The sequence below is a fragment of the Nanorana parkeri genome, unplaced genomic scaffold (genome assembly GCF_000935625.1).
Source record: "Nanorana parkeri isolate BGI_ZX_2015 unplaced genomic scaffold, ASM93562v1 scaffold307, whole genome shotgun sequence".
Taxonomy (NCBI): Eukaryota; Metazoa; Chordata; class Amphibia; order Anura; family Dicroglossidae; genus Nanorana; species Nanorana parkeri.
Genome location: NW_017306575.1, coordinates 1,255,535 through 1,268,009, shown reverse-complemented (window position 1 = coordinate 1,268,009; position 12,475 = coordinate 1,255,535). Strand labels below are relative to the sequence as shown.

The 12,475-nt window shown below is 39.8% G+C and overlaps 1 protein-coding gene across 1 annotated transcript in view; it reads left to right on the top strand.

The window, feature by feature from the left end:
- Positions 1–12,475, top strand: part of DAPK1 (death associated protein kinase 1) — a 155,064-nt gene that overhangs the window by 113,543 nt on the left and 29,046 nt on the right. The window contains exons 12-16 of the mRNA XM_018557873.1: positions 2,241–2,360; positions 3,869–3,967; positions 4,117–4,215; positions 7,980–8,078; positions 10,167–10,364. Coding sequence (XP_018413375.1) covers positions 2,241–2,360; positions 3,869–3,967; positions 4,117–4,215; positions 7,980–8,078; positions 10,167–10,364 — 615 coding nt within the window. The remainder of the gene's footprint in view (positions 1–2,240; positions 2,361–3,868; positions 3,968–4,116; positions 4,216–7,979; positions 8,079–10,166; positions 10,365–12,475) is intronic.

Sequence of the window (12,475 nt, the reverse complement as noted above, 5' to 3'; positions counted from 1 at the left end):
ACACTACAGGGGGGCAGAATTCAATTTGCGAACATTGGTCTAAGACTTTGGTTTTCTGCTGTCGTCTTGGTTTTTATCAGTCATTAAGATGTTCCCTGAGCCATCTAAGAACAGAAAATGCTTTGCTCTGCAGCATTACCAATGTAGCAGAAGCTACAATTTTATAGTTCCCCCAGGTCTCCATCCTGTCAAATGTTTCACATTACGTTATGAAATCTAGTATAAAAACCAAAGCCCTCCCATTTTTTGTATATCTCCTGGTGTTGAAATTAACCTCTCAGCATAGTTAAGGGGGCACCTCATAAATATTTTTTCAAGCTTAGGATGCTTTAGTATTGTGGGCAAACTACAATACCTAGAGTTGGAGAACTGCACATTAAAAATATTAAAAGGTGTTTCCTTTTCCATTAGAAGAAACCTAACAATACAGGATGTTAACCTTACCACATGTCTTTTAGTCATTGGCAAAAGAAAGCTGAACACATTTCTTTTGGCGCAGTTCTTAAAGTGAAACTCCACTTTTAATGATGATAAAACTAGATTTAAAGGAGAACTATGAGTTGAGTGCTTTTCACTCACCTCATAGTTCTAGCCGACCTGTGACAATGAGACTGTCACAGGTCGGCTCAGTAGATCGGGAGGTGAGCGAACATATACCGGCATTAGCTTAGCTCTCTGCCGTGACAGGGGAGGGGCTGGATTCCCCCCTCCCCGCTCCGATCCACCAGCGCTGACTGGCGGAACGGACGGGGGAGGGGGGGGGTACAGCTGGCTCTGACCCTAGATAGGCAGAGCCAGCTGTCAGTCACGCAGCTGGGCGGATCCCGGGACAATTGTCGGGATCCACTTTAGCCGCGGCGTCTCAGTATACCGCGAGCTACAGCTCGCGGTATACTGAGCCTAGCGCCCTCCCGTTACCCTAAGGAGAACTATGGGGAAAAGACTTAACCCCATAGTTCTCCTTTAACATAGTTCATTGCAGAGTTTTAATTGCCTCTGATTGGAAAGTACTGAGACCATCATTGCAGTATCTTTCTTTATCTGGTAGGTGGAAGGGTATACATTCTATAAACACTTGAACATTATATCCACAGCTTCCCTGCAGCTGTATGGACAAATGATCACCAAAGATTAGACTCATTGGATTAAAGACAGTACTGAGGATATCTAAAATTTTACTTCAAGCACTGTCATGACATTTGAGGAAGACAGCAAGTCAATCACATGTGCAGGAAACTACATTTATGGGAGTGTTCGGGACACACAAAATGTATAGAACTCCCTCAGAAATCTCTTTTCATTCATGTAATAAAGAAAACTAAATGAAATCTTTGTTTTAAGTTTTAAAATATCTTAGCTAAGCTGCCATTGAAATAGGTGATTTTAGTATTAGAAAAAAATATAAAAAGACTCTATGCCATTTTGTCAAATCGGAGTGTTCCTTTAAAATAATATCTGGCATTACAATTTGACTATTGCTTTGAAGAATTCCTGCAGTTGCTGATAAGTTCCTTTTTGGGGTGGGAGGGGATTTCCTTTAAGGCAGAAAACTGAAATATTTGCACGCTTTCATTTCTTTTTTTTTATGACCGAAATTGGTGATAAATTGGGGTTTTAGTGCGGCGTCCTATCAGGTATGCTGTAGCTTGCCCCAGAGCTCACAAATCTGTGGTGTTCTGACTTTCAGGCTCATGCACAGGACCAGAAAAAAATGCAACACAAAACTGTATATTGTTTTGTTTGGTTGTTTTTTTTTTAATTATGGAGCTGAACACAGCTCCGTTTGTTTTTTATGGCTCCATGTACACAGTGCATAAAAATCCATAAACCTGCACGGCATTCAGATCCAAAAAATCCAAATACAAAAATCTGCATCTAAGGTCAGTAATTTACACATGTGCATGCGTGTATTTAATGTACTTGAATGGAAGTAGAATTTTACGTGTCTGTACACTGTATAGACTTTTATGCATCTGTACACTTATAAACACAAGCACTTTATGAATCCTTTCATGTGTTTTTTTCACGGGATCTTTATGCAAATATCTGCCAAAAAGATTGTTAGCTGCCCTCTCCATTCTTCTGAGCTTCACTAATGGTTATTGATATTGCCCACCACAGTGATGTGAGCTTGAATTTCAGCAGTAGGAGAGCGGCTCATGATTGTGATCGTTGTATAACACCAGGGTAGAAGGGTTTGTCAATGTCCAATAATACTCAATCCCATGTTATTATTGCAGGATGAAGAAGATTCTTTTGTAATGAAGGCCATCATTCATGCCATAAATGATGACAATGTTCCGGGTTTGCAGCACCTTTTAGGATCGTTGGCAAACTATGATGTAAACCAGCCAAACAAGGTATTTTATTTATTTTTTTAATATCCTATATTTGTCAGATTTAGTAAATGCCCTGCACTGTCTGTCCTCTCCCTAAAAATACAATATTATTATTGTACAAGTACAAGTACTTCCCCTCATTTTCTTGCTGATACCAATGATCCATAGTACAACTACATGTTAGCAGGGCAGAATTGTAAATCTATTGCTGGAGTGTAGTGGAGGTGTGTGCTGTATATATGTACTACATTTACATTACACACGTCCAGTACACTGTAGCAATAGATTTACAGCCAGGCCTGTCCTAGCTTCCCTCCACTTAGTTTCACTCCGATCCCTGTTGCCTCACGCGGTGCCTTTTGTAGTCGGCGCTGAGCAGGATCGCTGCATCGCGTCTCGGTGCTCAGCTTGTGGGAGGCGCTCGCAACTCTGCCCTGCTAACATGAATAGGTTAAATCATGATCCATAGTACATATACAGCACACGTGTTCCGTACACTGCAGTAATAGAGTTACAATTATCCCCTGCTAACATGAATAAGTTAAATGATGATCCATAGTACATATACACTACACATGTCCAGTACACTGCAGTAATAGAGTTACAATTATCCCTGCTAACATGAATAGGTTAAATGATGATCCATAGTACATAATATGTACATAACATGTAGTTGTACTACGGATCATTTAACCCATTCATTTTAGCAGGGGATCATTGTAAATCTATTGCTGCAGTGAATTGGGAATCTGTACATGTACTACATATATAATGCAGTGCAGCATTGGATAATTGTAAATCTATTGTTGCAGTGCATTCTTTATGTAGTACATAGTACATGTACATATAGAGTGCACTGCAACAATAGATTTCCAATTATCCTCTGCTAACATGAATGGGTTAAATGATCCATAGTACAGGGCTACATATGGATCATTTAATCCATTCATATTACCAGAGGAGAATTGTAAATCTATGGTCTCCAGTGTATTAGCAGTGTGTACTCTATATGTGCTACATATTAGAGTACACACTGCTAATACACTGGAGACCATATATTTACATTTATCCCCTGCTTAATAGTGACTTGTCAAAATGCCTTGTATCGGTACCGGTATCGGGACATCCCTAATTATGTATCCATGCTGTTGGAGGCGGTACCCTGCCTCAGTAATGGGGAGTTGGACTGGGACTATAGTTCCCTTTTTAAAGGCCCATTGATACCCATGTGCACATCTCAGTGCCTGTTAACACAAAAATGTAGGTGCAAATGGCTCCTTATAGTTTATAGAATGGGATTTCTGACTTGAAATGTATCTTCATGCAGTAAAACCTTTGTGCAATCAGCTTTCCACCCAATTTTGATGTCCAAAGTGGTCCTCCCACTGTCCCATGTAAGAATTAATTGATTGCCACAAAATACCTTTATTTTAGGTTCCCTATTAGTAGTCCTTTAGAAATGGCAATCATTGAGCAGGTCTGTAATGTAGAGTGCAGTCTTCTCACCACTCTGTATGATTGTTTTTCAGCATGGCACTCCACCATTATTAATTGCCGCAGGCTGTGGAAACATTCAAATGCTGGAGTTACTGATTAAACGCGGAGCACACATTGATGTGCAGGATAAGGTCTGTGTCATTTCACAAAAATGTGTCATGCTTTGAGTTGCTGAAGTTCATAAAATTTAGATTTGAACAAGGCTGCCTGGGAATGTGTGTTGAATGTGTTTACCCGTATTAAGACTGAAACTTTTTTTTTTTGTACCATGTTCACTTAGGCTGGATCAAATGCACTTTATTGGGCATCTAGGCATGGTCATGTTGAGACATTGAAATTCCTACATCAAAACAAATGTCCCTTGGATGTTAAAGATAAGGTACGACTTCTGATGATTAAATGCTAGCAGTTATTTTTGGTAACATAATAATTGTGTGGATGGTAAATGCCCACTGCAGACTCTGGTAATGGACTTTAAATGGGTTCTTCATTCTAAACAATTGCAGTCCTGACATGCACCATGTGCACTCCCATATTTTCTGGTATAGAGACTTGAAATGTCAAATACATGTACCACAGCAAACAAGCAGGTTATGCTGCTACAAACAGGATTCATCCTGATTAAGAACACTGGACAACAAAGAGTTTGCTTCTTCAACACTTCCGGGTTGCTAATCACAAAAATAAAGTGTAATTTAACCTATCATATACCATTTTGTTTTAAATATTTTACTTTTGCAAAGGAATGGCCACTTTGAAATTGTTTCCATTCATCAATGCTGGTTGACTATTGTTGAACACTGCAACAAGATGCACTGGACACAAAGTATAAACAAAGATCAGCAGCAAAACTCTTGTGGTCCTCTTGAACTTGTGCTATGTTTCAGAGATTATGCATTAATTTATACACTGCCTGTCCAAAAAAAAAAGTCACCACCTGGATTAGCTAAGCTAATAGGTAAGAGCCTTCCACTGGATAATAGGTCTAGGTTCAACAATTTTATGTCCCCAAAAAATGAGGTCAGCCGCTTTCCTTTTTATACTGAATGACCAGGTTTTTCCATCAATGGATGTTTTCTTCGCTGATGGTATGAGCATATTCCCAGATGACAATGCCAGGATTCATGGGGCTCAAATTATGAAAGATTTGAGAGTGTGTGACTTCTTTTTTTTTTTTTGACAGGCAGTGTAGATTAACATGATTAAACACGTTATGGTAATTACAAGTTCATTCTATATTTTGCAATATTCCAGCATGATACAGTTATTCTGAAATTATATTTGTGTTCAGTTTGAAGGGATCCATCATAATCACCAATTGTTTTTCAGGTAGCAAAACTTTTGAAAAGATTTGTTGTCCAGTGTAATCACACTTTCACTAAAAAATATACCATGTCCCAGCAGACTCTTCTGACACCATAGTATTTCTCTTCCTGGGCCCAGGTAGTCACATAAGTAATGTATAGGTGTCTTGCTGCACTCCTTACCGGTATAGGATGTTCCTTGAAATCCTGGTGGGTGCTCACAGTGACCACGTATGGTGCCGTGAAGATATACAAGTTTGCAAAAGGATGTTACCAGCACACCATTTAAGTGAAATCAACAAAAGTCAATTTATTAATAGAATACTGTAATTCCAGGACAAGCGCTTTCGAAAGCGCTTGTACTAGAATGACAGTAGTCCATTAATAAATAGACTTTTGTTGATGATATCCTTTTGCAAACAGGTAGTCACACACACATACACCTCCTGTAGTCCTCCTGACTTTAGATGGTGCATCATGTTGTTGGCTACACCTACTGTGGGCTTTACTGAAAACCGTGATTGGTAGAATCATATCTGCCCAGCAACATCCACAGTAGCTTATTCCTTTGACATGCCAACTAACGCTTGTTCACCCACCTCCACAGCAATGTAAGGGCAATAATTGCACCTTTTTGTTTTTATTTTGCCTTGACATACACTTATAAAAAGCCAATGCAATAGAAATCCCCCAAAACGCACAAATTGAAATACCTTTTTTCAATCTATTTTACTGCGGTCTAGTGACCGCTATCCCGCTCTTCATGTTAGCACTGATTGGGGTGCTACTAAGTCTTTCTACTGCACACAGCTTTTAGCTGGATTGCTGTAATGTGACAGCGAGGCTCCCTGCAGGAGCCACTGTTTATCACTCACAGAGTACCACATGCTACTGAGACTTGGAAGAGGAGAGCATGCAATGCGTACCCATGGTTTTCCATAGATCAATGAGGAAAGTGTGGAAATATATGTGCAAGTATGGATTCTGTAGGCAGTATAGTTGCACAGTTCCAGAAAGCAGGGAAACCGGACAGGATCGACCATTATTTTAGACCCTTGTAGCATGCTTTATGAAAACTGATTGACACTTTCACATTTAAGAATAATTTAGGAAGGCAAATTTTTATTTTGCAGCCACTTTATTATTCAGTGATATGTTATTTATCTGCAATCTATCAGTAACTCTACAGGTGAAACTCGAATAATTAGAATATCGTGCAAAAGTAATTGCAGTAAGTGCTGCAAAAGGGGCCCAAACCAAGTACTGAGTACATATGCATGCTTGTACTTTTCAGAGGTCCGATATTGTTCTATGTACAATCCTTGTTTTATTGATTGCATGTAATATTCTCATTTTTTGAGATTGTGGATTTGGGGTTCTTGGGGTTTTCATGAGCTGTAAGCCAAAATCATCACAATTATGACAAATCACGGCTTGAATTATCTTGCTTTGCATGTAATGAGTCTATCTCATATATTAATTTCACCTTTTAAGTTGCATTATTGAAAGAAATTAACTTTGCACGGTATTCTAATTATTCGAGTTTCACCTGTATATTTCTTTACTTTTTGTTTTTCCACATTACTTAAGGAATTTTGTTGGAGATATGACATTGTTGCAGAGTTTTAAATGGGATAGAAAAGGAAAGCATTTATAGTAAGGTGGAAACAGTAGGTAGGAATGCTGAAGAAAGGAATAGTAGACACACATTGGTCATCCGTATCCTTGTCCTCATCTTAGCCTGCACCAATGCCTTTTTACTCCTCTGACAAAGTCAATAATTACTTTTCTCCGCATACTATGCAAATGGTTTAGCAGAGCAATGTCCTCAATGGTTTGTACTCTGCTCTCTCTCTACCTTGTGATATTGCACAGCTTACAGGTAACAATATTAGGCATTTTTTTAAAAGGCAGTGTAAAAGCAGTTACTCATAGCAACCAACCAGATTTCATGCTTACTGACTACAGCAAACTGAAATCTGATTGTAAACGCAATGGTTTGTAGTTGCATTTATAAAATAGGCTTGCAGGTTTTATTTTTTCCTTTGCTTGCAGTTGTAGTAAAAAGAACATGCAGGCTTTGGTTAGTTTTTTTTTTTTTTTGTATAATATTTTATTTTTGTTTCTGGATATAGCAATATAAACATCATGAAAAGACACTCTCACAGGCAGAAAACCGGTCAAAATCAACAAAAACAAAACAAGAAAAATATTCATAGAACATCCACCATACATTTTCCATTAGTGTTAAAACCATTCTTCCCCCTAAGGGCTCAGTCACACTAGATGCAGTGCGTTCCGGCCCGATTTTGGCCGTAACGCACTGCCACGCATTGAGGCCGACTCACTTTTTAGTGGGGTAGGAGGGGGCGTTGCGGGCCATTCAAGTGGATGGCGCCGTAGCCACGCCCTCCGGCCGCACTGGATCGCAAGGCACATTGTGCCTGCGGTCCGGCCATGTGCGATGCGATCACAATAGTGCTTGTAGCATTTTGATCGCACCGCACAGGTTCAGACCGCAGGCACAATGTGCCTTGCGATCCCGTCCGACGGATTGTATTGCGGGCCAGAGGGCGTGGCTACGGCGCCATTCACTTTAATGGCCCGCCATGCCCCCCCCCCTACCCCACTAAAAAGGGAGCCGGCCGCAGTGCGTTACGGCCAAAATCGGGCCGGCACGCACTGCATCTAGTGTGACTGAGCCCTTAGGGTCTCAGCTACAAAAAAAAGAAGGAAAAAAAACAAACCACAAACCCAAAACCAACTCTAAAGGTTGTTTTTTTTTTTGTTTTTTTAACATTTTCTGACTACTTTTAAAAAAAATTATTTTATTTTCTAGTCTGGGGAAACGGCCCTGCACGTGGCAGCTCGCTATGGCCATGTGGAGGTCATCCAGTATTTGTGCAGTATTGGATCAAATCCAGATATTCAGGACAAGGTATGTCTATATTTCTAGATGGTATTAAAGAGTTAATGTGAATAATATCTGTGAACAGTTTTCCTCGTATATTTGCCTGTCTTTTACAGTGCAATTCTGTCACTACATATTTCACTTCACGTCCGTCGTCAAGGTGGCTTTCCTTGGATATTGTCCACTGCACAGCGGTGTAATGTGTGTTATGTAACTTGCTGCTTTAGCAAAGGTTTAGAAACAGTGCTTTGAGTGGGAGACACAAGCTTTTTCTGTGACACACTATGAATAAAGGTTAATGATTTTATATGCATGAAAGAAGCAGAGGGGACTCTTTTGCAAAAACATTTCCACACGAATGGATTGGTTGTATGGTGTCGCAGGGAGTTTTTATAAAAATGATATAATAAACTCCATAGATTTTGTACAATGCCTGCAAATGTGTGTTTATGATGTATTCCTGTGTGTAACATCAGCACATCATATCTTTTTATATTATGACACTAACATTCCCTTCTTTTTGATAATTCCTTGTGAATTGACATGCTGATAATTTGTGACTCCTGAACCATTTTTCTTTAGATTGAGTGGGAAGGTTTAAAACCCCCATCGGGTTTATGCTGTTATTCAAGGCTTTCTCCCTAACTTCCTGCCTTGCTGACAAACATTTTGCCAGACTGATAGAAAGGAAAAATCTGTAACATGGACACAGACAGTAATATACATCTTCCAGGGGTTCTAGCCTTCCCCTACTCTACTAAAAGGATTGTATTCCCTCTGCATTGCTGTTATTTCTTCACTGCCTCCTAAAATGTCAGAAGGACAGAAACTGAGGGTTCTATAAAGAAAAAATATTCAGTATTAATATTCAGTATGAAGATACAGCACAGTGTTGTATAGTTTGTAGGGTGAAGTATGGGCCATGAGATGCTTAGGTGCACCAGCCATCAAGGAAAACTGTTCCAAGTGTACTGGGGTTACCTCCCAGGACTTCATAGGTTGTGCTAACCCATGATCAGGTAAATTCACTCTGGAAAATGAATTAAATGGCTGTCCCCAAACACACTGTGATCCTCTGTAAATATATTAATAAAATCCTTATTAGGCGAGTTTGTATCTTTTTGTGAACTGACCTGTGGCACAGACTTTCAGTTCCTTTGGTATACAGTGGTTGACACAACCTTACCTCTGTAAAATATCTTGTCCCCAGCGACTATCTTCCTAGAGTTTAAACTCACTAGTATGAACTAGGAGGTCCTCTTTTCGCAGCTTAAGGGCAGTGGGTGAGTTGGCTGATGGATGAATAGTATCACCTCTGTGTGCAGTGCTTGGTACCAGTAACGATCCTCTGCTAAGTGGGGTGTTACTTAAGGGTCCATACCAACTTTGCCGTTATAGTGCTTTGCATTAACCCACATTGTGTCACGTGTTAATGTGTGTTGCACTAAGGCATAACATTGATTGTAAATAGGCTGCCAATGCACAGGAATGAACATACAGAATTTTGCCAGCACATCCCAATGCATGGTAGTATGCTGCAAAAGGTGTGCAACCCAATGCATTAGTGCATTGGGGTGCCATTCAAATTGAAAAGCAACACAATAGGCTAAAGTACTGTATAACAGAAGTGTTTTTCGCCCCTAAAACACTGGCAGCTATCTGTAACAATGTTTAAAAGGTTTTTAGGCCTACATATTTTATATGGGTTTAGGTAAATGACTGAGTAAAAGATTTGTCAGTCACTATAAAGCGACTTACCAAACAACCAAAACAATAACCTTTTTTTATTATTCTTTTGTTCCGGATGAAAAAGCAAATGGCAAAACCTTTTTCAGAGGAATCTGCCCAATGAGCACACAGTGATGAGAAAAATTACAGCGGTTCTAACTTTTTCCCACTGTACTAAAAAGGACTTTTCATTAATGTATGTGTCTGCAGTGGTGGGAGATTTCTGCCCACTTCCTGTCATGGTTACCACCCAGGAAGTGGCAAATCAATACAAAACAATAAAAACAAATATATAGGTTAGCTAGAGTTTCCCACTAGTTCTCTCTTATTTGTGAACAACTAGGAATTATTGTAATGAGACTTGCTGATGTAATGTTCCCTTTCCAGGAAGCAGAAACACCACTGCATTGTGCTTCCTGGCATGGCTACTATCCCGTGGCTAAAGCTCTGTGCCAGGCCGGCTGCAACGTCAACATTCGTAACCGTGATGGTGAGACGCCGCTGCTCACAGCTGCCGCAAGAGGATACCATGATATTGTAGAATGCCTGACTGAACATGGAGCCGACCTTGATGCAACTGACAAGGTGAATGATTCCCACCGTCACAAATTACACACTCAGGCGATCAAGAGCCATTTAGGCCTGCAAATAACAACTTGTCGAACACCTAATCTGCATTTAGTAGCCTGCAATTTCTCAATGTTAGACCCCACTAGTGAAATATTAAAATATAACCGAGAATTCTCAGTAGGATGTAAATGCTGGGCTTTTGTCTGCAATTTGTACCTTCACAGTTTAGCGCAGCATAATATTTCATGGTCTTTGACTGGACGAAAAATCGGATACAATTACAAGCTTACCGGGTCTCTGCATGATTGGATGTTGAATAAAAGTCCAGGCTCTGAGTAATATTTCTAACATTAGCACTTCATAAATCAGTTCCTTCATTATTTAGCTGTGTCCACCATATCTCTGTGAATGTTATATATTTCACTATAAAGGCTGGTACCCCGCTGAACTCAAGCTGTTGTTTTATAGCAAATCCCAGCACGGCACAGTGTGACTGGAGAAATAGAGCTTGTCAAAACCTGTTCTGTTCTATCAATCTGTTACTTATGGGAGCCGTTTTCAGGACTGAATGAACATTTTTTATGAGAATGTAGCATATTAGTTCACTAGAAACAAGGGATTTTCTGCTTTCAAACTAATGCCTTATCCAAGGTAAATTCACAAAATGTAGACACACATTTTACATCCCATGCTGAGTTTGATATTATCCCCATGGTTATTTATTGAGAGAATGTGATCACTCCTTGTTATTGTGTTTTATATTTCTCGTTTGTTCAGATCCTGTGTTTGCATGTGTTCTTTTCCTTAAAGTGAACCTGTGCACACTAAAGTAATTTGCAGACAATACATTTACAATTATACTAACATGAATGTATTAAATGATCTGTATGTAGCCCTGTACTATGGATCATTTAACCCATTCATTTTAGCAGAGGATCATTGTATATGTATTGTTGCAGGCATATGTACATGTACTATATACTACATATAGAATGCACTGAACAATAGATTTACAATTATCCTCTGCTAATATGAATGGGTTAAATGATCCGTAGTACATGATATGTAGCCCTGTACCCCTTTTTCCACTTACAGAGCTAGGTTATTTTTCTTTTAAATAAATATTCATGTAATTTTATTGGTATCTATCTACCAGTAGCTGCCTCATTTCCCACCCTCGGCTTATATTCGAGTCAATACTTTTTCCCAGTTTTTTGTGGTAAAAGTAGGTACCTCGGCTTATATTCGGGACGGCTTATACTCGAGTATATACGGTATTCTAAACAAGCAATAAAATCACATTAAAACAAGCCTTCAGTCATCTCTTTATCTGTAAGAACTGTAGATAAAAAAATTCAAAGCTCTTAATACATTGAAATTAGGGATGCACCGATACGCATACAAGTATTTGAGCGGGTACTCGTACTCAAACAAGTGCTCCGATACTTATTCCGATATCGGAAAGTGAGCTGAATTGGAATTTTTTTCCAGTTCCGCTATGTTGTGCCAGATTGTTCACTTATCCTGCCTTCTCCAAACTCTTCACCCTTTTGTGAATAACCCTATGTGTTACATACTACTGACCCCTGCACTCTATGTTACATAGTATTGACCCCTCCACTGTGTGTTACACACTCCTGACCCATGCACTGTCAGCTACAAACTACTGAACTGAACATTATTTACCCCTAACCTCTGCTTTCTGTGTTGCATACTACTGACATCTGAACTCTGTTACTTACTCCTAACCTCTACACTCTACATTATATACTACAGACTCCTAGCGCACACATACACTCCATTATGGCTGGCTGACGGTTGATGCCCCGGCCTCCAATGCAGGAGCATCCACTGCCAGCTACAGGCCAGCAATCGGTATGTATTCGGACCGCATTTCTCTTCAGTCCTTGGTTGCCAAGACCACTGGCATCCTAGCAACCAATGAGGTCGGGGTTGGAATTGGGATTTGGTATGTGTAGTTTCCAACCCAGCAGTGACTAATGCATGGTACCGTGCTTTACAGTGCAGCAGGTGCGTTGCATGTACCGCAATGCCACGGTATTACCACGTGTTGTGGCTAAGTTGATCGGATTGTGGCCAGGAGGAGCATTTGGGGTGCAACTCAA